The following is a 25,588-nucleotide window of genomic DNA, read 5'->3' as shown; positions in this document are numbered from 1 at the left end:
CACTTGAATAAAGGTGAACGGCTAATGCAGTAAACTTTCAGAATCACATTTAGCTTAAACTAAATAGCTGAAGCTACCGCAAACGCAGCAAAAACAACATTAAAGCAGGTTGAATAAAAGTGCACTCTTACACTCTTACTGTTTTTTAAAAACTTTCCCCTTTTGCTCACCCTTCAAGACAGCAACGTAGACATGCTGAGTGGACAAAGTGCAAAGGGCATTAAGATTTAACTACATTTCAAAATGTAAGATGATTGGTTACATTTATAATAACTGTGAATCAATCAATAAAACTGACAAGATGAAATCTGTACTGAAATCATCACTGTCATATCAAAACATCACACCTCTAAAATGGAAAGTTAATAGAAACTTAATTTGACTGAATTTACATGCATGGAAATTATTTTTATTTAGACTTATAGATTTTATAAGTTGTGTTGGACCATTTCCAATGGAACCAGAAGGGCTTCAAAGCGTTTTAAATTGAAAAAAATATATTATATATAAATATATATTATAAGGTTTCAATAGGACAGCAATAATATGAAACCCCCCCCCCGAAAAACAACATAAGAGACAATCTACAGTAGGATCCTAAGTGATCTTAGTATTCTCATACATACAGAAAGTCATGGAAAAACCCAAAGAGTCACATTTTACTTGCCCTTGTTTTCATTTAGGCTGCTCTGCCTTAGCTGCTTGAGTACAATCTCTACAGTACATCTGAACTGGAACAGCAATGGAGAGTAAAGCAAAAGCTGAGTGTGAAGAGGTTTCTAAACCATGGACAGACAGTATTCCTTTCCCTGAGATAAGGAATACTATTATTAGGACATATTAGAAATGGAAATGTATGATCCTGTATAATGCATATTTAAATGCGGAAAAAACATCATTGCTAAATATTAGGGGTCCATCGTTTGAGATTTCCTTTTTGGTCCTACAGTTCAGGTGCAACAGCACACTTAGACAAAGAGAAAGATTGGGTGAAAGAAAGGGGTGTCCATCTGTATACACAGTATTGCACACACACACGCACTCCAACCAACGCAGTGGAACCTGCTGCCCTAATCAACAGATATCTCAGGTCACTTTCAATGAACCTCAGTCTACTGTTACATACGAATTACACAGCTGTTTAGAGCAGCAGGTTAACTGGAATAGGTACAGAGGTATTAGCCTTTCAGTGCATCTGCATTTTGTGGCTGGTTTAGTCAGCCTTCTTCTTAACAGCTGGACTGATGTTCCAGTAATACAAGACTTGACCAGCAATCAGTCCATTGCAGCAGGAGGAGATGATGTATGTAAGAACCATCAAAGAGTCACCTGTCTCCTATGGAAACACATAGGGAAAATAAGCACTGGATTATGGTGAACCTCTAGTTGCCAGTCACTTGGGGACACTGATAATCATGTTTGACTTACATGTTCTCTCCTTATAATCATTAGCATTAGTACAGTATATGCAAAAATATGTGAATTCATCAGTGAAATATGTGACGCCCTCACCCAAATTGTACTATTGTGCCTAATTTATACTACAAATACATTTTCCTAGAAAATTAATCAATTAAAACACACAGTATTGGCCCTTTGTAAAACCTATTTTTTAACATTTTTACTTATTTGACACATTATCTTACTCAGGAATTGAAGTGTTCATGTTATCACTCCAGTGTAACACTCAGCCTTAACAGTTTGTAAGAAAACACTGTTGAAAGGTGGGTGTAAGTCAGGTACTTAGTTGTCCTTATTTTAGCATCACTGCTTTTTAGACAATCTTGGAGCTGCCACAGGCACAAAAGTCAGCAAGTGCACAGTTTTCTTGCAAATATCAGCCAAGAAATTGTGGGGTTATATTGCCAACACTTGTGATGTTTTCATACACATTTTGGCAGACAATTGGCTTACAATCTGAGCCTGTTTGGAGTGTTTTCCGCAAACATACCTGCACTGTGGTGAATATGCGTGCCAGTGAGCCGGCAAATAGCAGAAACACAGAAATGGCTGAGAGTTGTCCGGTGTGGCCGTTTCTATAGTTTGTGCCAGCTTGAATTAGCTGAAACAAACAGACAATACAAAGGACAGGTGAGCTAACCCTGCAATTCAGTTTAATCTATAACAGTCTATAACAAGTTGTTAGATACCCGTCCAAAGATGATGGCTGGCAAGTTGGACGCTTGCATGGTGGTGACAACAGTTTTTGGGGTTACGGAAGACAAGGTGGCAGCCACCAGGCCAAAGTAGATTACCAGAAAGCTCAATCCTGCAGCATCCACACATACATGAGGAAATAATTAGAATAAGAAAAAAATGTATGAAAGAGAAATGAGACGGAAATTCTCACTATATCTCGCAGTTAGCAGTTAAGATGTTAACTCCAGTTAACAGAATCTAAACACCAAGACACTTTTGGTAAACTGGGCTTTGCTAGGTACTTAAAAAAATAATCAAACCTAAGAGTAGATGAAAACACTGTGGAGTAAATTTAAGGAAACTTTGTCAAGAGCTGCAAAAATAAGAAGTGTTTAAAATGAGCCCTTTGAGAGTTATTTTACCTGTGGAGTAAAAATGAGTTAACGCCAATGAGTGCTACCTCAACCCCTTATGGTGGAGTTATTTTTACAATGTAGCGAGTGGGACCGACAGTATTAAATTCAACTCTTTAATTTAAAGTTCATGATCTAAGGAAATGATAAAAGAACTGGACAGATTTTACATGGCAATTTATGATAATGTATATAGTAAATGGGGAACAAATAATCAGTGCTGAATATTAGGAGTTCATCTTTCTAAAAGAAAAAAAAAAAGAAAAAAGGAAAAATAGAGAGAGAGACTGGACTGTTCACAGTTTCAGATGATTCTCATATGGTCAAGTGAGAATCTGACTGAGCTCTCTCTACCACTTAAGATGTTAACACTAGTTAAGATCTTAACAGAAAATTAATTTTGTGAAACCAGGCCTTGCTAGTTTGGACACATTTTTTTTGTCAAAATATGAGATCAGAACATTTTTGACAATGTGTCTGCTATGCATGTGTCTTACTATACCTTTGATGGTGCTTCCTCTATAATGCTGGATAAGAAAACCTATTGCCACTGTCTGCAACATCAAGAATAAGACCTCACCCCAGGCACTGCGGATCAGATATTAAAGGAATGTTAGATAGTCATAAACAAATCACAAGAAAATGTGCAAAAATGTGTGTGATGACCCACATCATCCACTATTCTATAGTCCTACCTGAATGGGAAACTGTTGGTGATACTGTAGGCCATAGTGCCAGTGATGGCAAACAGCTCCAGCAGCACAGAGTTAAAACTCAGGCCTTCAGCACTCTTCGCACCGATCAGCTTGAAGATCTGAGGCAGTTTCACTGTGGAGACCAAAGTGTAGACAAATTAAGACAAAAAAGAAAAGAATTAAATCTGTGGAAAGACTGGAAGCAGTGTTCATTCCTCCTTACCCAGTACAGAGCCAATGATGATTCCAATGCCCAAACCTTTGCTTATGACCATCTTCAGGCAGTCAACTGTGGAGAGAAAACACCTGTTAAACTCCAAGGTTCTGTTTCTGGTGACTGATCTTCACCGTATGTCCGAAAGTCTGTAGACACCTGCTCATACAATATTTCTTCTAAAGTTTTGCTGCAAAATCAGCCTACTAGCGTCTTCTTTACACCAGGTATTGGAGCATTGCTGCGAGGGTTTGACAGCATTTGTTGAAAGCAGTTCCTACTCTCCAGAAAGGGTTTTCTACTACATTATGAATCATTGCTGTGGGTTTGACCACCACATGCCATCCCCAATTTATCTCCAAAAGTACTGGATGAAGCACCATCATTCCAGAAAACACAGTTCAGTTCCACTGCTCAACAGCTCAATACTGGGGGGCTTTATACCCCTCTAGCCCATGTCTGGCACTGGGCATGGCTCAGAGTATCCCATTCTATTAGTAGAGCTTTTCTACAGAGAACATACAAACTGGGTGTGCACAATGTAAAGCCCATGGATGCATCTTACAATAGCAGAAATCACCAATTAGAAATGGTGCCCAAATACTCTTCCACATGGGTTATAGATTCAGCCATGTTTACTAAAAGGGCGGAGATAAACGAGGCGTTCATGAGAGACCACCAATAAGAATACGCCCCGTGTAAACACACGCCTCTAAACACACGAAGTCCTTCCCTAGACCGTAGACTGTGACTTTCAGTTGAATTAAGGTTAAATAAGGAATAGTTACTTCACACATATGAACCAATATACATTAATATGTAGACTATAGACATATAAACTACAGATAATGCATGCTACACTTTAACTAGCTACTAACTTAGCTAAAAGACACAGACCGACACGTCGCTGAAAAGCAGCTTTTAAAACCTTAAATAAGTTTTCTGATCCAGATCTTACTGACTGTGTCATATATTTATTTATTGACTTCACACATGAGCTGACAGAGTTTCTAAGTCTGATCAGGTCAGACTCTACTGGACTCATTGACAGCTCAATAACACAGCTCAATAACACAGCTCCCAGTCCTCCTTAAACGACGTTAGACGTTAGAAACAGCTCCTCTTACCGTGCAGAAAGTTAAAATTCAGGAAAAACTCGTCGTAACATTTTTCTGGCATTAAATAATTCACCAGCATGTTTTTTAACGGATCCATGAAGGAAGTAGCATTAGCCTCTAGTCCCTCGGACGCCGCCATTGTACTGAATGCGGACGCGTGACGTCACTCCGTCGCAATCTGATGCCGACTTCAAGCTCTCCGTCGCAAAGGACAATATTTGATGTGTTTTTGTGTGTGATGTGATTTCCTGGCTTATTGTCCTTTTAGTGTTTTATTTTATTATACGTAACACAACCAATTACATCAGCAAAATAAATATATGAAAAACCTATTTTCCCACTATTTCACATCTCCCTCGTTTATCTGTGTTCGTCTCGTAAACACGACGTTTCTCACAGGACATTCCTGACTTGAAGGAAGCTTGGCCTCCCTGGGTTTCCGGTCGCGATAGCAATACATTGTTGAATAAACATTTAAAAAACTTAAACACATGTTTTTTTTTTTACTAATCATCTTTAAATGCGACTAACCACAAAGCATTTCGATTAATACTTCTGTTCTTAAAAGTGTTTTGCAAAGTAAACGACTGTAATATTTCCATTATGAATGGCGCAATCTGTATTAGTACATACTAGCTAGTCATAATTTTAGCACAGGAAAACTAACTGTTGTTAATGTAGATAGATTAGATTAGATGGAAAGACAGTTTAGAGGAGAAAAATGAGATGGACTATTTGTCATTGAAACATATGGGGATGGGCGGAGCTACATATGATACTGCAACCAGCCAGCAAGAGGCGCTAGACCTGTGCTGGCTTCACTTTTTGACTGTCGGAGCTGGGGAAGGAAGCCGCCTATAAACAGAACAGAACAGAACAGAACAGAACAGAACAGAACAGAACAGAACAGAACAGAACAGAACAGAACAGAACAGAACAGAACAGAACAGAACAGAACAGAACAGAACAGAACAGAACAGAACAGAACAGAACAGAACAGAACAGAACAGAACAGAACAGAACAGAACAGAACAGAACACCTTTCTCTCAGATTGTAAAATAGACTGGAGTTGTACTAAAATATATGGGGGAATTTCCTAGATAACTACAAAATGTCTAAAGTGCTTAGAAGTACTGCTTTTGAGCAGGCCATTGACTAATATTATTCCTTAAGTGTCATTTTTTTAAATATCCTTTTTCATTTGCCTATTCTTTTCCCCCCACATACTCATTTTTATTTTAATTTCTGTGTATTCTATCACATTTTTCCATCCAATCATATATCTTCTAAGAAATATCTGAAATTTGTATTTATTTAATATTTTTTGTTGAATTTGTGTTTTATTGCTTGTTTATTTTCTGTGTAACATATTAAATCTGTTTCATTCAACAAAGTTCAATAAATTATACATAAAATCTGTACAACAGTTTAAAATAAACCTTGGGTATATCTTGATGTTGTCAAATACAGAGTATTATTAAATACTAGGCCTCCTGTTTTGTTTATAAAGTGGTGCTAACTGTAATTCACAAATACAGTACCACTAAAAACACAAATATTATAACATTGTTGGTTCTGGGACATACATAAATGTGTAAGAAAATCAAATGCACCCCTTCACATTAGTCACCAATTTATAAGGTGTCTTATATTTACATATTGCTTAGCTTTAGTACAACATTAGTATTGAATAATCTAGATATAAATAAATGAATTAAAACAGAAAAATTAAAAAAACGTTTACAGTGAAAAGTCCAACTGACTGAAGGACACAACTCATCCCTCTGTGTTTCCCTGTTTAAAATGATAATTCATAAAAACTGTATGAAAATAGAGCATAAATGAAGATATTAAGGACAGCTTGTCATGATTTACAAAAACAGGACTAATGAGATATCTTTCAGGACAGTTCTCTGTTCCACTTTTAGAAGTTCCCTTATGATGAGACTGAATTGTAACAAATGAAATAAGCACATACACACAGGGCTATGCTGCAGAGCTCTTTTATTGAGATATGTTGCCCTAAAAAGTATCTGCTTTTTTTTTGCATATTTGTCACAAGAATCCCAGTTTAAATGTTTTACTTTAAAGTTTTTCTTTTTTTAATCAATAAAATGATTATTTTAAAACTGTACTTTGAGTTTACTTATTTTTTAATATTTCTGCTACATAACTTTGGCATAACTGCACAATAAACATGTCATGGATGGGGTCATAGCGTAATTCACTATCATTCCTTGTCACTCAAGTCCGGGATGTCTGTAAGAGCTTGTTCTAAACAACTGCAGATTTAAAGACCATCAGGTAATACAATTATACACAAGAGACAGATGTTTCACCCATGGCCTTCAGTTAAAAAGACCTTCACAAAACAAATGCCATGATCTTGATCACGATGATGTTTACTGAGCATCCTCAGCTGAGGAGAAATTGTTTCAAATGGTGAGGAAAACCGGTGACGTCCTGCTATTCAGATGTGCCTTCTGAAAGCAATTATACACACCCACAAAACATCTGGAGTCTGCAGCTTCTGAAACAGAGTTCTGGTTCTGGTTGCACATCTCTGAAAAGGTGCAGAGGGGCAGAGGAATGCACATAATCTGAAGTGGCTGATTCAGACTTCTGTACAGTCCCTCAACACCTTTAAAAGATGTGCAAACAGAACCAGAACTCAGTTGCAGAAGCTGCAGACTCCAGATGTTCTGTGGGTTTGAATGATGGCTTTCAGAAGACACATCTGAATAGCAGGACGTCACCAGTGTTCCTTACCATCTGAAACAATTTCTTCTCAGCTGAGGATGAAAGTTTGGGTCTCTTTCTAGGCGAGAGCAAAGTGGCTACACCTCCCAAAAATCTGCATACAATTGTTTAAACTGATGATCTTGCTTTTAAATGACTCCAGGAGACATTCCTGACTTATCCTTCTCATGTATGAACTGAGTTTCATGGACTTTCCCATTGTGGAGCATTCGATTAGTGCTGAAAGAGCCTGGATGGAACATTTGACTCTCAGATATGAGATGTTGCAGTTGGTCTAAGACAGAGTCTGGTCCTGGAAAGAGTCTTCTTATCTGGCTTATGATGAAATTCACAGAGCAAAGTGAAACTAAGTTCTGGTTGCACATTTCTGAAAAGGTGCAGAGGGGCAAAAGAATGCACATAATCTGAAGTGGCTGATTCAGACTTCTGTACAGACGCTCAACACCTTTGCAAAGACGTGCAAACAGAACCTGCAGTTTCAGAAGCTAACAGCAGTTTTAAGACTCCAGATGTTTGAGTTTGAATGATGGCTTCCGAAGAAATTGTTTCAAATGGTGAGGAACACCGGTGACGTCCTGCTATTCAGATGTGCCTTCTGAAAGCAATTATACACACCCACAAAACATCTGGAGTCTGCAGCTTCTGAAACAGAGTTCTGGTTCTGGTTGCACATCTCTGAAAAGGTGCAGAGGGGCAGAGGAATGCACATAATCTGAAGTGGCTGATTCAGACTTCTGTACAGTCCCTCAACACCTTTAAAAAGATGTGCAAACAGAACCTGCAGTTTCAGAAGCTAACAGCAGTTTTAAGACTCCAGATGTTTGAGTTTGAATGATGGCTACCGAAGACACATCTGAAAAGTAGAACGTCACCATAGTCCGTGATCCAAACTGCAGTTGAGGAGCCAGTTTGGGTCTCTTACCAGACAAAAGTAAAGTGGCTACAGCTCCCCAGAATGTGCGTACAGTAGTTTGAACTGATGATTTTAGAAGTTGTTTAGAAATGACTCCAGGATACATTCCTTGACTTGAGCCTGAACTGAGTTTTATGGACTCTCCCACTGTCGAATATGCTGATCAATCCGATTAGTGCTGAAGGATTCTGGAAGGGATTTTGGAACAGACTGTTCCTTACCCATGATGACTCTAGAAGAGTTTGAAAAACTCCTAAAGACATGTGATAGTCTAGTTATATTTTTAAATACATTTGACTATCACATATAAGATGTTGCACTCAGTCTAAAACAGAGTCTGAAAAAACTCTCTCAAAACAAATGCCATTATCTGATTAAAATTGACCCAGCAAAGTTCTGGTTGCACATCTCGGAAAAGGTGCAGAGGGGCAAATGAATGCACATAATCTGAAGTGGCTGATTCAGACTTCTGTACAGTCCCTCAACACCTTTGCAAAGATGTGCAAACAGAACCTGCAGTTTCAGAAGCTAGCAGAGGTTGTTTTGTGTGTATAAATGATGGCTAAAAGACATTTTTGAAGGTGCAGCACCATTGAATGAACAGTCTAAATGGATGTATATAGGACTTTACTCTTGTGTTGGTTTCAGAAACCCCTCCCAAATAAGAATTACATTTGTGAACCAAATTATTATTATTTTTGAAGATTAAATATGCGTGTGTTTAACCATGTTATCATTACCGATAACATGACATGTCATGACACATAATACAGTGTTTAAAAATGTGACGTTTTGTGTCACGTGCTAATTTAAAGTTATGATATCTATCATTATAATATTTGTCATGATATATTACTATTAGTAATGTCAGTATAATATTGTGTTACAAGACTTAATCTGTCTTGACAACTTATGAAATCATACAATATTTCTCTAGACATGCTTATGGTATGGTTATGTCAGTGCTATGTAGCAGAGTTCAGGTAAATTGTTAGAATGTTTAGTTAAATAATTTGAATTAATGAAAGGTGACAAATATGCAAAAGTGGAGGAAAACAGCAAATACTTGTTCCGAGTCTCCAAAGCAGTGCTTACGACGGCTGACTGCCATGTTTAAAAGGGTTGGGCAAGGCTTTGCGGAGTGCTGAGAACATCCTTGCCAGGCGTTTACGAGCTTTCTTAAATGGCGTCTTCAAAGCAGATTTTTTCTGTGAAGCTGCAAAAGACAAGATGAATCAGAAACTCAGCAACTCTATGAATTGTATGAATGATATTATGAACAATAAGCTGATGAAACACTGGCATGGGTGTGTCAAGCACTGTGATTTTCAGTGTGTTTTGTTTCAGGTACTCACACTCCTGAGGATTTTCAGAGCAGTTAGGCTGATGGTCATCAAAGGCCACTTCAGATGGACCAACTTTGTTTGATTTCTTGATGAGCAAACAATAAATTAAGAAAATGAAGAAAAACAGACACACCACAATAGCATTATTACTTTAGTCTTATTACTAACATGATTAATTCAGAACAGAGCTAATCATACAATGTGTGTGCTTCCATACCTTAAACCTAAATCTGATGTGAGGAGCCTTCATGCCCACAATAGACGGAAAGCCAAAGCTCCTCTTCTTTTTAATCACATCATCGAAGTCATCATCCAAATGTTCAGATTTGGTCATGTTGGACATTTTCTCTTCACCAGAGACAATATTGTCCTCTGAAGTCTCCATTGCTACAGCACTAGCAACTGTGATGAAGCGTGTGCGCGGTGCACCAGAAGGCTTATTTTCTTCTCTGGAAGAAATGCCAGATGATTCCAAAAATTTCATCACCAGTCCAGTAAGAGCCTTAGTTAAATGGCTCACTCCAACAGTAAAGGCACATTGAATACTGCTCTGAGCCTTCAAACCTGGAGCATCTGGGTCAGGGCGTGTAAATGAAGCTGATAGGTCTGCTACATATGAAGGGGCTGGCTTGTGACTCAACCAGTGTAGAAGCAAGTTCTTAATAGATTCTTCTACAAAAGTGTAGATCAGTGCTGAAGGAGCATGGATGGCATCCACCAGCAGATTGTTCCTAACCCTTGAGGATTCCAGAAGCGAATCTGAGAAACTCTTACAGACAGGTGATTTTCTGGTCATATCTGTAAGCACGTTTGACGCTACATTCGTCAACCCAGGTGCATGGCGCTCGATGGTCTCAACAGGTATGAGATGCTGCACTCGTGGAGCATCTCGTGGTTGTGGAGGTTTGGCGGGTCTTTCGTTTGTCATTTCCGAAAGGGCCTTCTTACAGCAAGGGCCATCATCATGGTTATGATGATACTTACTGAGCAAATTAAAACTCTCTTTGAGTTTTTGACGCACATCTCTGAAAAGGTGCCAAACAGCAAATGACCGCACACAATCTGTGTCTGATTCAGTCTTCTGTACAGTCATTAAAAAGCTGAACAAAAGAGTGCAAACATAACTGGCAGTTTCAGAGGCTGTAGAGTCCAGATGTTTCGTCAGTATCGGTGAAGGCACATCTGAAAAGTTGTCTGTCACCGTTCTCATGTTCATGGTTTCATCTGTAGGGAATGACTTTATCCCTTTAATGAGAACATCATGAGCTAAAGGTTTGCACATAGTCTGGAGGTAGACAGATGCGAGCTTCTGGATGTTCTCTTGTGAAAGGATGTCTTTAAATTCATTGCAGTACAGGTCCACAGTTTTAGTGATCAGTTCATTTGTCAATGAATCCAAGTTGATCTGGCCCTCAGTCTGGAAGGACAGAGATATCCTTTTCTTGCCTTTTACTCCCGAAACAATGTCTTTTGAATCCACAATGCTGCAAACAATCTCATTGGTGCTAAAATCAACATGCTGTGTTCCTTGATTTGCGTCACTGTCATGTGATTCAAAAAGGACTTGGAAGAACTGATCGTCTTCTTCAAACTCTGCTAGAAACTGTTCGGTAGACCGGTCTTCTCCTGCATTTGACTCTCTGTGCCTGAGAAGAAACCCAGACACCTTTTTCTGCACACGCTTGTAAAGTCTGTGAGCAGCAGAAAGAAACTTCTCAGATGAAGGTGCCTTAAAATCCGGATTGGATGATGACAGGCTCTGTAAACCTTCCAGAACCGTGTCTGTGATATCCGAAGCAGTCGATTCAATAAGACTGGTTGATGCAACGGCTCTGACATATGAACACTCAGGAACGTCATCGTCCTCTGATGTGATGTAAAGATCTGACCGGGTTGAGACAACATCTGAAGCCTGGTGGGAGTGCACTGGCACTGCTGAAGAAATATGTTTCTCCGTTTTGAAGAGGGCATCACTTACAGTCTGTGTGGCCTTCTCATGAAACTGACGACTGGAAAGACTCTGAGTATAGTGAGGCGAGAGGATACTAGCAGAGGCAGAACATCCACCAGCGCTAATGATATTTCCCAGTGCAGAAATAATACCATGTATCCTTTTGTCAGACGCCACAGACAGTTCTGGAGTTGTATGTCCTTCAGTTACGTGCCAGTCTGCATGACAGACATCTGGACGATAGAGACGAATGATCTCACTAATGACGTAGTTTGTGCATCTAATTGTGAGCTCATCTAGTTGAAAGGTATTGCTGGAAGCTTCAGTCTGTGATTTAGGGCTGTGGCCGGGTTCATCCACAGAGGTGTGGGAGATACTCTGGGTTGAGGAGGGTTCAGTGTTTAGTTGAGCATCAGTAGTGTTTTCCAAAAACTCTGTCCTGTCTGTCAGAGTCTTGGATAGTTTGAAAAACTTCTTCACTTTCTTGTAAATTCGGGCCCTAGAGCGAGAGTGTTTAGCCATAGGGCTGCATGTCGTCTTCTTTTTTCTAGTCAATTTGGTTTTACAGGAGCAAACTCTATGGATTGCCTTTTGCACAGTCATTTTCACCTCGCTGACTACATTATCCACAGCATTGCCTATTAAATCAGCTGTGTCCATCGGGGATCTTGATGTAATACAAAAAGCAGAAAAAGAAAATCGTCATTAGAGATATAGAGATTAAAATGGTTAAGATGAAGTTATCCTACATCAGCAAAGAATCATGTTGGAATAAGGGCAGTGAGGCTTGTGAAAGCTGAGGAAACGAGTACGGAATTACTACAAAACTGTGATGGTCAGTAACCCCGACTGGATGAAAGGAAATGAGAAGACTCTAAAGGTAAAGACAAGTCTCTCTTAGGCTTGTTAGGGTTACCTTTGAGCTGAGCATTCAGGTGAAGGTGGAGGGTTCATGGCAACATTAGAGGTGCTGGGTAGACACTTCGACTCAACTTCAGCTGTGTCCTTAAGCGTTTCCTCCTCTTCCTCAACCAGGTGACTTAGAGTTGGCTGGTAACTCTTTATCACTGATGTTGTGACGGATTTCACGATATTTGTGCAAAGTGATGCAAACTCCAATCTTGTTCCCTGCTTAATAAATTCATAAATAAAGGAATGGTCAATATTCCAGCATTTTACACTACATACGGAAGGGGTCATCAGTCTTATCCACAAAAGGCTGATGTGGCTGCAGGTTTTTATTCCAACCAAGCAGAATCACACAGTTCACTGCTTGAAGACTGAGATCTGCAGACAAGTGGAATCAGGTGTCCTCCTGCTTGACTAAAGAAAAAACTTGCAGCCCTCTGCAGATGGGTGACACCTTATATACAGAGGTTTCAGTTTAAAAACGTATCATCTGCTGTATATTTGATACTCACTGCTTCTGGCACATTGCTTGTCAAAGCCCTCCATTCCCTAGAAAACAAAAAATTTTTTTCAAAAGTTTAATAAAGAGTTTAATATTGTTCTCCTCATCAGAACAGAGAATGAAACTGAAACCCAGAGAAGAAACATACTCATCACTCAGGCTGAAGACGATGTCTGTAACGTCTTCAAAGAATTGGACCTTCGGTTGAGGGGACTCTTGTCGGGACACCCCCGCTGTTTCCTCCCTGCTGTCTGTCATTCCTGGCTGATTCTGAACGCCATTCTACTTTGTGTCCTTTTCTATGGGTGAAATTCAAGAGACACTGCTTTTAGTTACCAGTGATCATATGTTGTGTAATAGTCTACACTACATTACAACTAGTGTCTAGTGTCATTTTGAAAAATAGTTATGCAGCTTGTTTGAACGTCAGGTGGTCTAGAACACGTGTATGATGGATGAATATGGATCAGCACCTGCTTTCTCAGAAGTGACTGCACTGATTTCTTCTACTGTAGTTACTGTCGGGTCTTTTACTGTTGAAGATGTTGAGCCATTTGTTTTAATAGCTTGTCATAATTTCTATTTAATTTAACACATGTATGATTAGTTACACATATTCCACTATATAACCAATTGTTTAAATCATTATTTCTAAAATGGACTCATTTTAGACCACAGGTCTGTAAACATCCACACAGAGTTACATTGATCTATTAAATGAAAATTACATTTGCATGATTTTACGTATGTGAACATTATTTTAAATATTTTAAGAATTGTGAAAAACACCCCATATAATAGCTAATACCATTTGATTACAGATGATCCAATAATAACTGCTTTAATCATTTTTGCAGTTTGTCTGGTCCACTAAGTGTCCCTGGGGCTGCTTTTCACTCTGACCAATCAGAAGCTTGAGATCAGTGGTTTAAAACTGAGAATAAAGAAGTGTAACCGGGTTGTGTTTGAGCTTTAGACTGAAACCCTTCACACCAATACAGGCAGTGGACAGCTTTAAGTCCGCATTTAGCTGAACTAATAATAAATAATAATAATACACACATTTCCACAATTATAATGAATGAATAAAGAGTGGGAAAGAGAGTAAGAGTCAGCCCCAACTAGAGTGAATGTCATTTTTAGGAATTGTCATCACATTTTAATAATACATAATTTAATTAAAGTGCAGCAGTTTATTATTATTATTATTATTATTATATTGAAGACTGTCAAAACTGAGATTCTCTAAACTGAATTCACTCACTAATAAAGCAGCATGTAGCTCTCCACCCAGTTATTTTTCAATAAATAGGATCATGTGACTTCTGAAAGCTCACTATTTGTTGTGGCGTTCATGTATTAAGCTGTTTGTATTAAATATTTATTAGGATTAATTGAATTATTTAATTATCAATCATCATTATCTATGTAATTATTAATTCAGGATTAATATTATCACTAATAAACAAAATAAAGAGAGAGGAGGAGGAGGATAATAGTGGGATGGTCCTACCTGCAAGACGGTCAATGTCCAAATGAACAGCTCTTTCAATGGTCACGGTCACATGGAATGTTAGAAACGCAGTAGCCCGGAGACGGACATTGTGATGTCATCGACTACACTGACTACAGTGAAATTCCAAACTACGTCATAAAGCAGCAAATTAAACCCAGAAACCCTAAAATGTTTAATAGTTTTATACAAATTTTATTAAGTAGCTGATATAAAATGATTTAGTGACAGTAAAAAATAAAAGCAGCGCACTGAATTTATCTTTCACTTCATCATGTCCCACAGTTTACCTGACCCACAGTACCAGAAGTAAACAGTTCTGGGGAAATAATGTATATTTTCTAATCAGGTAAAATCATTGGTGGGTTAAATGTAATAATTGTACAGAAATGATTATACTACAATACATTATCCTCATGAGAGAACATTTGTCCCTCCTCATAGTCCACATAGACTCCAACCACCTCAGGCTGTAAACACTGTTGCTGCTTGGTTTGACAGTCTCTGCAAGCCCACAGGCTTTTGGGCCTATTTCAAATAATCCAGTAACCCGTTTCAGGAGTCATCAGCAAAAAGGGAGGAGGTGGTCTCAAAGTTTGTTAGGACGGAGATAGACAGTGGGGTGTGGGTATATAAAAGGGAAGAAGGCCTAGAGAAGGTGGGGTTAAGGGTGTGTATTACTATCGTGTTATAATTCTTCATTACCTGAACATAGGCTGAATTCTTGCCTTAAATTAATGCCAGAGATGCAAGACATTAATAAATGCAAGACATTTAGACATTTAGTTACCAGTTTATTATGTATGCGTTAATTGCGTTTTTGCAGGTAGACCTACTATATTGGGGCACACATAGTTTACAGTTGCTGATTTGTTGCTGCGCAGTTCATCACCCTCCATGTCCAACACGTGACCAGATGACCAGATATCTGAATGGTGGACCATTTTCACATCAACATGGTACGAATGTACATGGTTATATGGTTGTACCTTTCCTTTGAAACACGTTGTGCAGTAGCAAAAGGACTGCAGTCAGTAATTTCAAACCTATAACGTGAACCTGTTTAGCAGGTGTATCCAAAAATGGCAAGTCAGTCTAGGTACAAGGGAAGCATATATAAATATATACAGTGAGTCCAAGAAGTATTTGATCCCTTGCTGATTTTCTTCGTTGGCCCACTAATAAAGACATGATCATTCTATACTTTTAATGGTAGATGTATTCTTACATGGAGAGACAGAATATTAAAAAGAAAATCCAGAAAATAAATCTAAGGAATATATATTAATTGATTTGTATTTCATGGAGTGAAATAAGTATTTGATCCCTTAGTATTCATTAGCAGTTCTGGCTTTTACAGACCAGTTAGACACTCCCAATCAACTTGTTACCTGACCTGAAGCCACCTGTTCTCACTAATCACTTGTGTGAAAAACACCTGTCCACAGAATCAGACAGATCACACAGATTTCAAGTCTCCAACATGGGTAAAACCAAAGAGCTGTCACAGGACCTCAGAGTCAGAATTGTTGACCTTCACAAAGCTGGAATGGGCTACAAAAAGATTAGTAAGGTGTTGGATGTGAAAGTAACAACTATTGGTGCAATTATCAGAAAGTTTAAAGAGTATAACATGACAATCAACAGACCTCGGCCCGGTGCTCCAAAGAAGATTTCGCCTCGTGGGGTGGCAATGATGCTGAGAACAGTCAGAAATCGTCCTGCAACCACTCGGCAGGAGTTAGCAAATGACCTGAAGGCAGCTGGGACCACAGTTTGCAAGGAAACAATTGGCAACACTTTGCGCAACAATGGATTCACATCCTGCAGTGCCCGAAAGGTACCCCTGCTGAAGAGAGCATTGAACAAATTGAACTTTTTGGCCTCAACTCCACCCGCCATGTGTGGAGGAAGAAAAATGCTGCCTATGACCCCAAGAACACTGTGCCCACCGTCAAGCATGGAGGTGGAAGCATAATGTTTTGGGGGTGTTTCTCTGCCAAGGGTACAGGGCTACTTCACCGCATCACTGGGAAGATGGATGGAGCCATGTACCGCACAATCCTGAGGGACAACCTCCTCCCCTCTGCCAGGGATCTGAAAATGGGCCGTGGTTGGGTCTTCCAACATGATAACGACCCTAAACATACAGCAAAGGCAACAAAGGATTGGCTCAAGAAAAATCACATTAAGGTCATGGAGTGGCCCAGCCAGTCGCCAGACCTCAATCCGATCGAAAATCTATGGAGGGAGCTGAAGGTCAGAGTTGCCAAGCGACAGCCCACCAACCTTCATGATTTAGAGAGGATCTGCAAAGAAGAGTGGGCCAAAATTCCCCCTGGTGTGTGTGCTAAACTTGTGGTTAACTACAACAAACGTCTCACCGCTGTGCTTGCAAACAAAGGCTTTGCCACTAAGTATTGAGTGTGTTTGGCAAGAGGGATCAAATACTTATTTTCCTCATTGAAATACAAATTAATTAAAATATATTGTTTAAAATTATATTCTGGATTTTTGTCTTGATATTCTGTCTCTCCATGTTAGAATATATCTACCATTAAAAGTGCAGAAGGATAGTGTCTTTATTAGTGGGCAAACAAAGAAAATCAGCAAGGGATCAAATACTTCTTGCACTCACTGTATAATAAGTATATAATATAAGTATATATAGCCATCATTTGGCTTATCATACCACAATGGCTCCCATCTGTCCTGCATTGTATCTGCTTGACCGACAACATATATTTGAAACATCATTCTGAATTAAAACATCATGTTCATTTTTTTTTTTTTCAGGACAATTAGTTCTGATCGGACATGTGTTGAGTATGGTAAGACTTCTTACACTCTACCTCTAAGCACTGTGAGAGAACTAATTTCTGGAAAGGACGAACTCCATTTAGTTTCAACTGTATTGTGCTGTGATTAGAGCTGCAATATTTTTAAAATTGGGAAATTTACCACAGGAATTAACAAGTTAATTTGGGAATTAATGGAAATTAATGGGAATAAATGGGAAAAACATGGGAATATTCGAAGATAAGATGAGAAAAGTACATAAAGTTGATAGGAATGTACTGAAGCATCTTGGCTAAATCACACCTTGATTTAAAAGTGGCTTAAGTGTTTTAATGGTATTACTTTAAAAAAAAATAACTTTGTCAAAACTTACCTGGTAATCCTTTGGTCCAAATGTGTGCTTTCAGTGTGGTCTCAATAGTCCTCATCTTTCACACCCAAACTCTGTGTGAGCCACATACATGCACATGAAAGCCAGGCAGTTGAGCATAGTTCAGGTGATATTATTATTTTACCACTTTGTTAACATTTTTCACTCACCTCAGAGACACTCTGTAGTTGTCTAGCCCACTCCATGATTCTGTCACTGTTCTTTCAGCGGTTAGCCACATCCTTCAGCCTGTGTGCAGACACCTCTTGAACAGGACCTCTTTTCGTCAATTCGCTCAAAAATGTTGAGGCGATTCACTTGCTTGGTCCAAGACTGAATGAGACTCATGATCTGATCCATACTGATGGGCTGATTAGATTCACCCAGAACAGGGGCGGCACCCGACGCCCCCAAACCAGCCGCACGATCAGAGGCCCCACATATGAACGGACGCAGGCAGGACACATGGAAGGTGGGATGTACCTTCATATTCGCGGGCAGTTGCAGCCGGAAGGAGACCGGGTTCACTCGCCGAAGTATCTTGAAGGGCCCCACGTACCTAGGGGACAGTTTGTGTGAGACACCTTGCAGCGGGAGGTCTCGGGTGGACAGCCACACCCTTTGACCCACACGGAAAGGTGGAGCATAGCGCCTCTTGCGATCCACAATCCGCTTTCTCGCCCTCGAGGTCGCCAGTAGGGTGGTCCGAGCCTTCTGCCAGGTCCTACAACATCGACGGACAAGCTTGCCCAGCAGAGAGAACCCCCACCTCCATCTCCTGTTCTGCGAACAAGGGAGGAGAGTACCCGAATTGGCACTCGAAAGGAGACATACCCAGGGACGAGTGCCAAAGCGTGTTGTGAGCATACTCCGCCCAGGGCAGTTGATCCACCCAAGAGGCTGGGTTCCCTGCGGTCATGCAGCGGAGCAGCTGGCCAAGGTCTTGGTTGGTTCGTTCAGCCTGTCCATTCAATTCAGGGTGGAAACCTGAAGTATGGGGGCTGACTGTGGCTGCCATCAAGTGGTAGAAAGCTCAATGGGTCAGTCAGCAATGGGTGTAAAAGGCCAGGTGGTCGGGACCGGAGTGCCTTGTTTTTGGTACACACTTCACAAGAGGCAACATAGGCATGTGTGTCCTTGTCCATTCCTTCCCACCAGAAGCGTCTCCAGAGGAACTCCCTAAATTCAGCCATGTCACTCCACTGCTGCGTTCTCTTCACTGTCTTCCTGTAGCTGCCCGCATCAGATTCAAAACCCTGACGCTGGCCTACAAAGCCAAGAATGGACCAGCCCCTCCATACTTGATGGCAATGGTCAAAAGCCAATCCGCACCTAGAGCCCTTCGAGCTTCAAGTACGGCTCGGCTCGACCCGCCATCCCTCAAAATCCACGGAAGACAAGCGTCCAGGCTTTTTTCTGTCCTGGCACCAAAGTGGTGGAACGAGCTTCCCCTGGGTGTCCGAACGGCAGAGTCGCTCGCTGTCTTCAAATGCAGACTGAAGACCCACCTCTTCCGAGAGTACTTGGACGATTAGAGTACTATGGTCACCTTATTGTCTTGTGTTTAGTAATGTCTAAAGCTTACAGGTATCCTTTGAATTATTGGTCTATTTGTGAGCAGACAGCATGTACCGCCAGCCACCAGCAGGGGGCCCAGCCAGCAAAGTAGGAAAGCTGGTGGGGTTGGAGCAAAGAACTCCAAGCCCCAGAATTCCCAGCGGTAACCAACGCTGACCAGGCCCACCTGTGTGGCATGGTATAAATACATCCAGCCAAACACACTTCCCTGTCGCACCTTTGTAGAGGGGCGAACGGTAACAGTGGGTTTATGGTGTGAACAGAAAAGAGAAAAGAGAACAGTTGTGAACAGAAAAGAGAAAAGTGAAAAGAGAAGTTTAAGTTGTGCACAGAAAAGAAAAAAGTGAACAGTTGTGAACAGAAAAGAGAAAAGTGAAAAGAGAAGTTTAAGTTGTGAACAGAAAAGAAAAAAGTTTAAGTTGGTAACAGTGAAAAGAGAAAAGCAAAAAGAGAAAAGCATTTGAGTTGTTGTCTTTAGTTTGAGTTAACATCACTCCTGGTTTTCCTTTGTTTGGTTTCCCGCCGTTTTCTGTGTGGCTTATGATCAGTGTTTATAGTGCCACCTCTCACAGCCATGGTGGCACAGTAGAAATACACTGGGCCCCCATTACCAGGGTTGGGAGTTCAAGCCCAGCAGTCACCAAGCACACACCACAAGAGAATTTCTGTTTTCATTTACTCATAATAAAACAAACTTAGACTGCACTTTAGTCCAAACCCCACACCACACCATAACACTATTCTAACTAGCTAAGGTTTTTCTTGGGTAAATAGCAAAGCACTTTGTAAGTTGCTCTAGATAAGAGAGTCTGGTAAATGCCGTAAATGTAAATGTAAATGTAAATGTAACTAATGTCCGGACCTCACCTAGGTGGCCAGAAAATGGGGAGGAATGTCCCCATTGTAGAAGAGCAACTTCAACTATTTGAGAGGCAGGGATGATCGGTTCTGGCTCTGAATTGGATCCCCGGGGTTCCCACCACCGGGATAAGGCATCTGGCTTGGTGTTTTGTGAACCTGGCCTATAGGACAGTGTAAAATGGAAGCGGCCAAAATACAGTGCCCATTGGGCCTGCCGAGGGTTCAGTCGTTTGGCCTGCTGTATGTAAGCCAAATTTTTGTGGTCTGTCCAAAGAATAAATGGGTGTTTGGACCTCTCAAGCCAGTGCCTCCATTCCTCCAGGGTCAGCTTTACCGCAAGAAGCTCCCTGTCCCCAATGGGATAGTTGCGTTCTGCCGGGCTAAGTCTGTGGGAGTAGAAGGCACAGGGATGGAGCTTTTTACCTGGCCCCTGGCACTGGGGCAGGACCGCACCTACACCTACATCAGAGGCGTCTACCTCGACGACAAATGGTTCATTGGGGTCCGGTAGCTGTAAAACCGGGGGTGAGGTCAACCTCAGTTTAATCTCTTCAAAGGCCCTTTGAGCCTCCGTGGACCAACGAAAGGGGCCTGGAGTCTTTCGAGTCAGGGCAGTGAGGGGAGCTGCCACTGTACTGAAATTCCGCACAAAACGGCAAAAGAAGTTAGCGAACCCCAGGAAGGACTGGACTTGCCTGAGAGAAGAAGGATGTGGCCAGTCCTTAACAGCCTGAATCTTGGTTGGATCCATTTGAAGGGTGCCTTTGGAGATCATGAACCCCAGGAACGACACAGTCTCTGTGTGGAACACGGACTTCTCCAACTTGATAAAGAGACGGTTCTCCAAGAGCAGTTGGAGGACTCGCCTGACATGTCCCACGTGTTCCTCCAGGGACTGGCTGTATATTAATATGTCATCAAGGTAAACATATACGAAGCGGTCCAAGGCCTCCCGTAACATGTCGTTGATAAGACGCTGAAAAAACGCTGGGGCATTCATAAGGCTGAAAGGCATGACGCGATACTCATAATGCCCTGTAGGGGTGATGAAAGCGGTTTTCCACTCATCCCACTGTCGTATGCGAACCAGGTTGTAGGCACTGCGTAGGTCCAGTTTGGTAAAGACTGATGCCTGCTGCAGTGCCTCAAAAGCAGTCGACATGAGGGGGAAGGGGATAGCGGTCTTTCACAGTGATCACGTTTAGGCCTCGATAATCTATGCATGGGCGGAGTCTGTCATCTTTCTTCCTCACAAAGAAGAAACCAGCCCCAGCCGGGGATGAGGATGTACGTATGAAACCGGACTCCAATGCCTCCTTAATGTAGGAGTCCATGGCAGCATGTTCCAGAGGAGAAATTGCAAACAGGCGCCCCCTCGGGGGAGTAGTCCCCAGTAGGAAATCTATGGCACAGTCGTAAGGCCTGTGAGGGGGCAGGATTTGCGATTCCTCCTTACGGAACACAGCACAGAGATCCCTGTACACCTCAGGAATCCTGTCCAGATGAGGAATGACAGACTCTGGCTTAGGGTCTCTCTGGGGGGGTTCTTCCTTGTGACCCAGACAGGTTCCCTGACAATGTGGCCCCCGAGCATAGACTGAGCGGGTTGTCCAATCTATTCGTGGGTTGTGGAGTTCCAACCAGGGGTAGCCCAGCACCAACTGCAGATGAGGTGCCTGAGTCAGGTACAATTCCACCTGCTCAGTGTGCACCTAAATCTGCAGTGTTATTGGTTGGGTGCAATGGGTCACAGGACCAGATCCCACAATCCTTCCATCTATAGCATGGACGGGTAGTGGGCGTTCCAGGGGGTTAGACCCTCTTGTTTCCCGACTTACCATGGACTCCTACATTAAGGAGGCATTGGAGTCCGGTTTCATACGTACATCCTCATCCCCGGCTGGGGCTGGTTTCTTCTTTGTGAGGGAGAAAGATGACGGACTCGTAACAGAAAGGTGCGACCAACAATCAGCAGAGTTGGCGCCGATTAAGGAAGCTTTACAGCATCAAGGCACGGCCATCGGCCACCATGAGCAACTGCTATTGGCGATCTCAGAGCGTTTGAACCAGCTGGTTACAGTTCAGGCTGAGGCCACACAGTCCTGCCCTGACCTGGCCTACCCCGACCTGTCCCACGGGACGGGTCGGGGTGGTAGATGGTCAGGTAACCGGGCACCCCCCAGTTGCATGGGCTCAGGAGACTCCCATGGTGGGGGTTCCCAAGTGGGATTGACTGGCTGCTGGTGCCAAAATCCTGTAGCATGAGCGTTACGTGCTCTTTCTCTGGCTCTCTGACGTATGCGGTTGTCCAGGCGGATGCACACGTCATAGAGGTTGGAGAGTGTAGAGGTAGGTAGGTCATGAGTGGCGGGCTCGTCCGTGGCGTGCACACCGGGTGAGGTCTAGCAGCCGTGGGCCAGCGTCTCTGCCCTCTAATGGCTGGTAAAATGTCTGACGCAATGCCTTAGTGAACGCCTGAGCAGTGAGGCAGTCAGGGGAGTTCTGCTCCCACAAGGCTGTAGCCCACGCTAGAGCTCGGTCCATGAGCAGTGACACCATGTAGGCCACTTTGGAGCACTCTGTGGGGAACCGGGAGGGTTGCTGTTCGAATGCTAGACTGCATTGCAGCAGGAATCCTCTGCATTTGTCTGATTCCCCAGTGTAATGCTCAGGTGTAACCAAGTGGGCCCAATGTCCAACCATGGGTGCCTCAGGAGGAGGGAGTGGGACCGGCTGTGCAGCAGTCTCAGGGCAGGCCTGTGTGGCCTCAGCCTGAACTGTAACCAGCTGGTTCAAACGCTCTGAGATCGCCAATAGCAGTTGCTCATGGTGGCCGATGGCCGTGCCTTGATGCTGTAAAGCTTCCTTAATCGGCGCCAACTCTGCTGATTGTTGGTCGCACCTTTCTGTTACGATGTGGTGTGGGGTTTGGACTCAAGAGCAGTTAAACTTGAACTAAACTTATTACTAAATTAAAAACTACCCCTCTTATTGTGTGTGCTTGGTGACTGTTGGGCTTGAATAAACACTGATCATAAGCAACACAGAAAACGGCGGGAAAACAAAGGAAAAAATAGGAGTGATGTTTACTCAAACAAAAGACAACAACTCAAATGCTTTTCTCTTTTAACTTCAGCCTTTTGCTGTTCACAACTTAAACTGTTTTCTCTTTTCACTTCAGCTTCTCTTCGCTGTTCACAACTTGAACTTGTTTCTTTTAACTTCAGCTTCTCTTTACTGTTCGCGACTTAAACCCACTGTTACCGTTCGCCCCTCTACAAAGGTGCGACGGGGAATTGTGTTTGGCTGGGTGTATTTATACCGTGCCACACAGGTGGGTCTGGTCAGCGTTGATTACCGCTGGGGATTCTGGGGCTTGGAGTTCTTTGCTTCAACCCCACCAGTTTCCTACTTTGCTGGCCGGGCCCCCTGCTGGTGGCTGACAGTATATGCTGCCTGCTCACAGACCATGCTCATTGCAGATTTGTAATAGGGCATGAACAGCATTATGTTCGAAACTCAGTCACCTACCTGGCAAAATCAGCTTTCATCACTGACAACAGAGTTAACGAACCCTCACATGGTTCAACATGATTACTAACTTCTGAGTCTCTCAGTTCTGAAAACATCATTGTCAGCATCATCTACATGTGAAGGGTCCTCCACTGAACTCCTTTCAGTTCTGATAAGCTCTTTTCTTGAAGCCTCTTTGCCACACAGAACTGTACTCTTGTCTACGTTTTGTGGACATTTTAGGAAGTAATAGGATGTAGTGGGATTCATGTCATTACCATGTTCAGCCTTTGACTTCTGTCTTTAACTGTGAACAAAATAAATAAGTCTTACTTTTCAGTTCTACAATGAGCTCATGCACAAAAGATGATGACAAAGATTACTTTACTTTAACCACCCACACATACATACACACAAAAATATATTGTAGTATATTTTACCCCACATTAATTTGTGCCCCAATCTCTGTGTCCATTTTGCAATTCTACAGGCAGACATCAGCGAATGCACAAGAACAAGGATTATAAGACTCCAACGGCCGCATGCCGTCTCAGAGACAACGGTAAGAATTTCTCCCTTTAAATTCTTAGTATTTGTTACCAGCATATTTTTATTCTTATTTGTAATGTTAGCAAGCATTTGACTAGCTAAACCAGTTTTTTTTGTCAGCTTATTAGTTGCTGGCTGCTGTTTGTAATATATAGTGCTACAGTGTTTAATGGCTGTAGAATTAGAGTGATTTTGTCATTTAGAGAGATAATGCCAATAATCTTATTTGCAAATGTAATTTTAGCAAGCGTTTGACCAGCTAAACTGACAAGCCAATGCTAGTTAGCGGTTGCTAACACCAGCTTACAGGGTTCAAAAAGCGACTGAGATGGTAGTTATAACCCAAGAGACCCAACGTTACTTAGTATTTTCAGTCGGCTGCGCTTACTAAGGCTAACTTGTTAGCTTGCTTTAACAGGAGTCCGAAAGCTAGCGTAACATCATTAAGACTAACAAGGTACCTGATTAGCTAAGTGTTCAGATTTACAGTCAGTGTGTGTTCAGATTGTGTTCAGATTTACAATCAGTGATTGGACAGCGGAGATATAAGGCTTTAAACCATCATTCAGAAAGGGGAATGGGCCGGCTTCTCTCTTTGCTGGTCGGATAAAGGAGGAGGGATGAATGTAGAGTAGCAGCTCCACCTCACACAACAGTCTTTTCAATAACATCACATATGCTAACATTTAACAACACAGGACAAAATTGATCTAGATGGGTCTAGACAAAGCATTAAAGTCATGGAGTTATTTTGAGAAGTGACGGCCTATTTCAAAGACAAAAAAGAGAATCAGCAGAAGTTTTTAAGGGTTTTTGCTCACTTTTCTCTCCTACAGCTTTATTCATTTATTCTAGGGCTTCAAACAATCAAATGAACAATTATGCAAATTAGGCAATGCCGTCATTTAATTACTTCTAGGACAGCCAATAGCTACTTTCCTTACTCAGGATTTGGCAGCACTGCAATCCTAGATCTGCAATCATGACAATGTAGCTCTGACTGATCAGCCGTCAGTTTCGGACTGTGTGTGAAAGTCATCAGATGTGTCCGTGAAGATCAGGCCCGGTGTGAAAGGATCTTAAGACTCATGTCTTCTTCACCTCTGTAGCTATCTGACTGCCTAACCCGCTATTTACTCTGTTCAGACCTCACAGACCCCAGACTGAGAGCTCACAGGAGGCAGAGTCTCCCAGAGAGACTGTCAATGGCCATAGCCAAGTGCCAGCTAGCTTAGCTAGCTAGAACTACTTGCCTCACTCTCTCTCTCTCTCTCTCTCTCTCTCTCACACACACACACACACACACACACACAGACATACATACATACATACAGACACAGAGAGAACAACTCTTTTCTAAAACATCTGACTTTCAACTTTTACCAGAAACTTCTTATAATTATTTGAAGAAAACAAGAGTTAGCTAGCTAGCTTTATCAGCTAA

General features: G+C 41.8%; 1 protein-coding gene across 1 annotated transcript; it reads right to left on the bottom strand.

Moving 5' to 3' along the window:
• Positions 1-387: 387 nt before the first annotated feature.
• mpdu1b (mannose-P-dolichol utilization defect 1b) lies at positions 388-4,897 on the bottom strand. Its single transcript, XM_072687752.1, has 7 exons — positions 4,589-4,897; positions 3,471-3,536; positions 3,248-3,380; positions 3,055-3,140; positions 2,151-2,269; positions 1,952-2,062; positions 388-1,336 (listed from the first exon to the last, which is right to left on the bottom strand). The coding sequence occupies exons 1-7, from the start codon at positions 4,716-4,718 to the stop codon at positions 1,214-1,216; spliced, it is 768 nt and encodes a 255-aa protein (XP_072543853.1). The 5' UTR covers positions 4,719-4,897; the 3' UTR covers positions 388-1,213.
• Between the last annotated feature and the right edge of the window lie 20,691 nt (positions 4,898-25,588).

This window comes from Salminus brasiliensis, chromosome 9 (genome assembly GCF_030463535.1).
Source record: "Salminus brasiliensis chromosome 9, fSalBra1.hap2, whole genome shotgun sequence".
Lineage (NCBI taxonomy): Eukaryota > Metazoa > Chordata > Actinopteri > Characiformes > Bryconidae > Salminus > Salminus brasiliensis.
The sequence above is the reverse complement of the archived record's forward strand: the minus strand, read 5'-3'. Positions and strand labels throughout refer to the sequence as shown.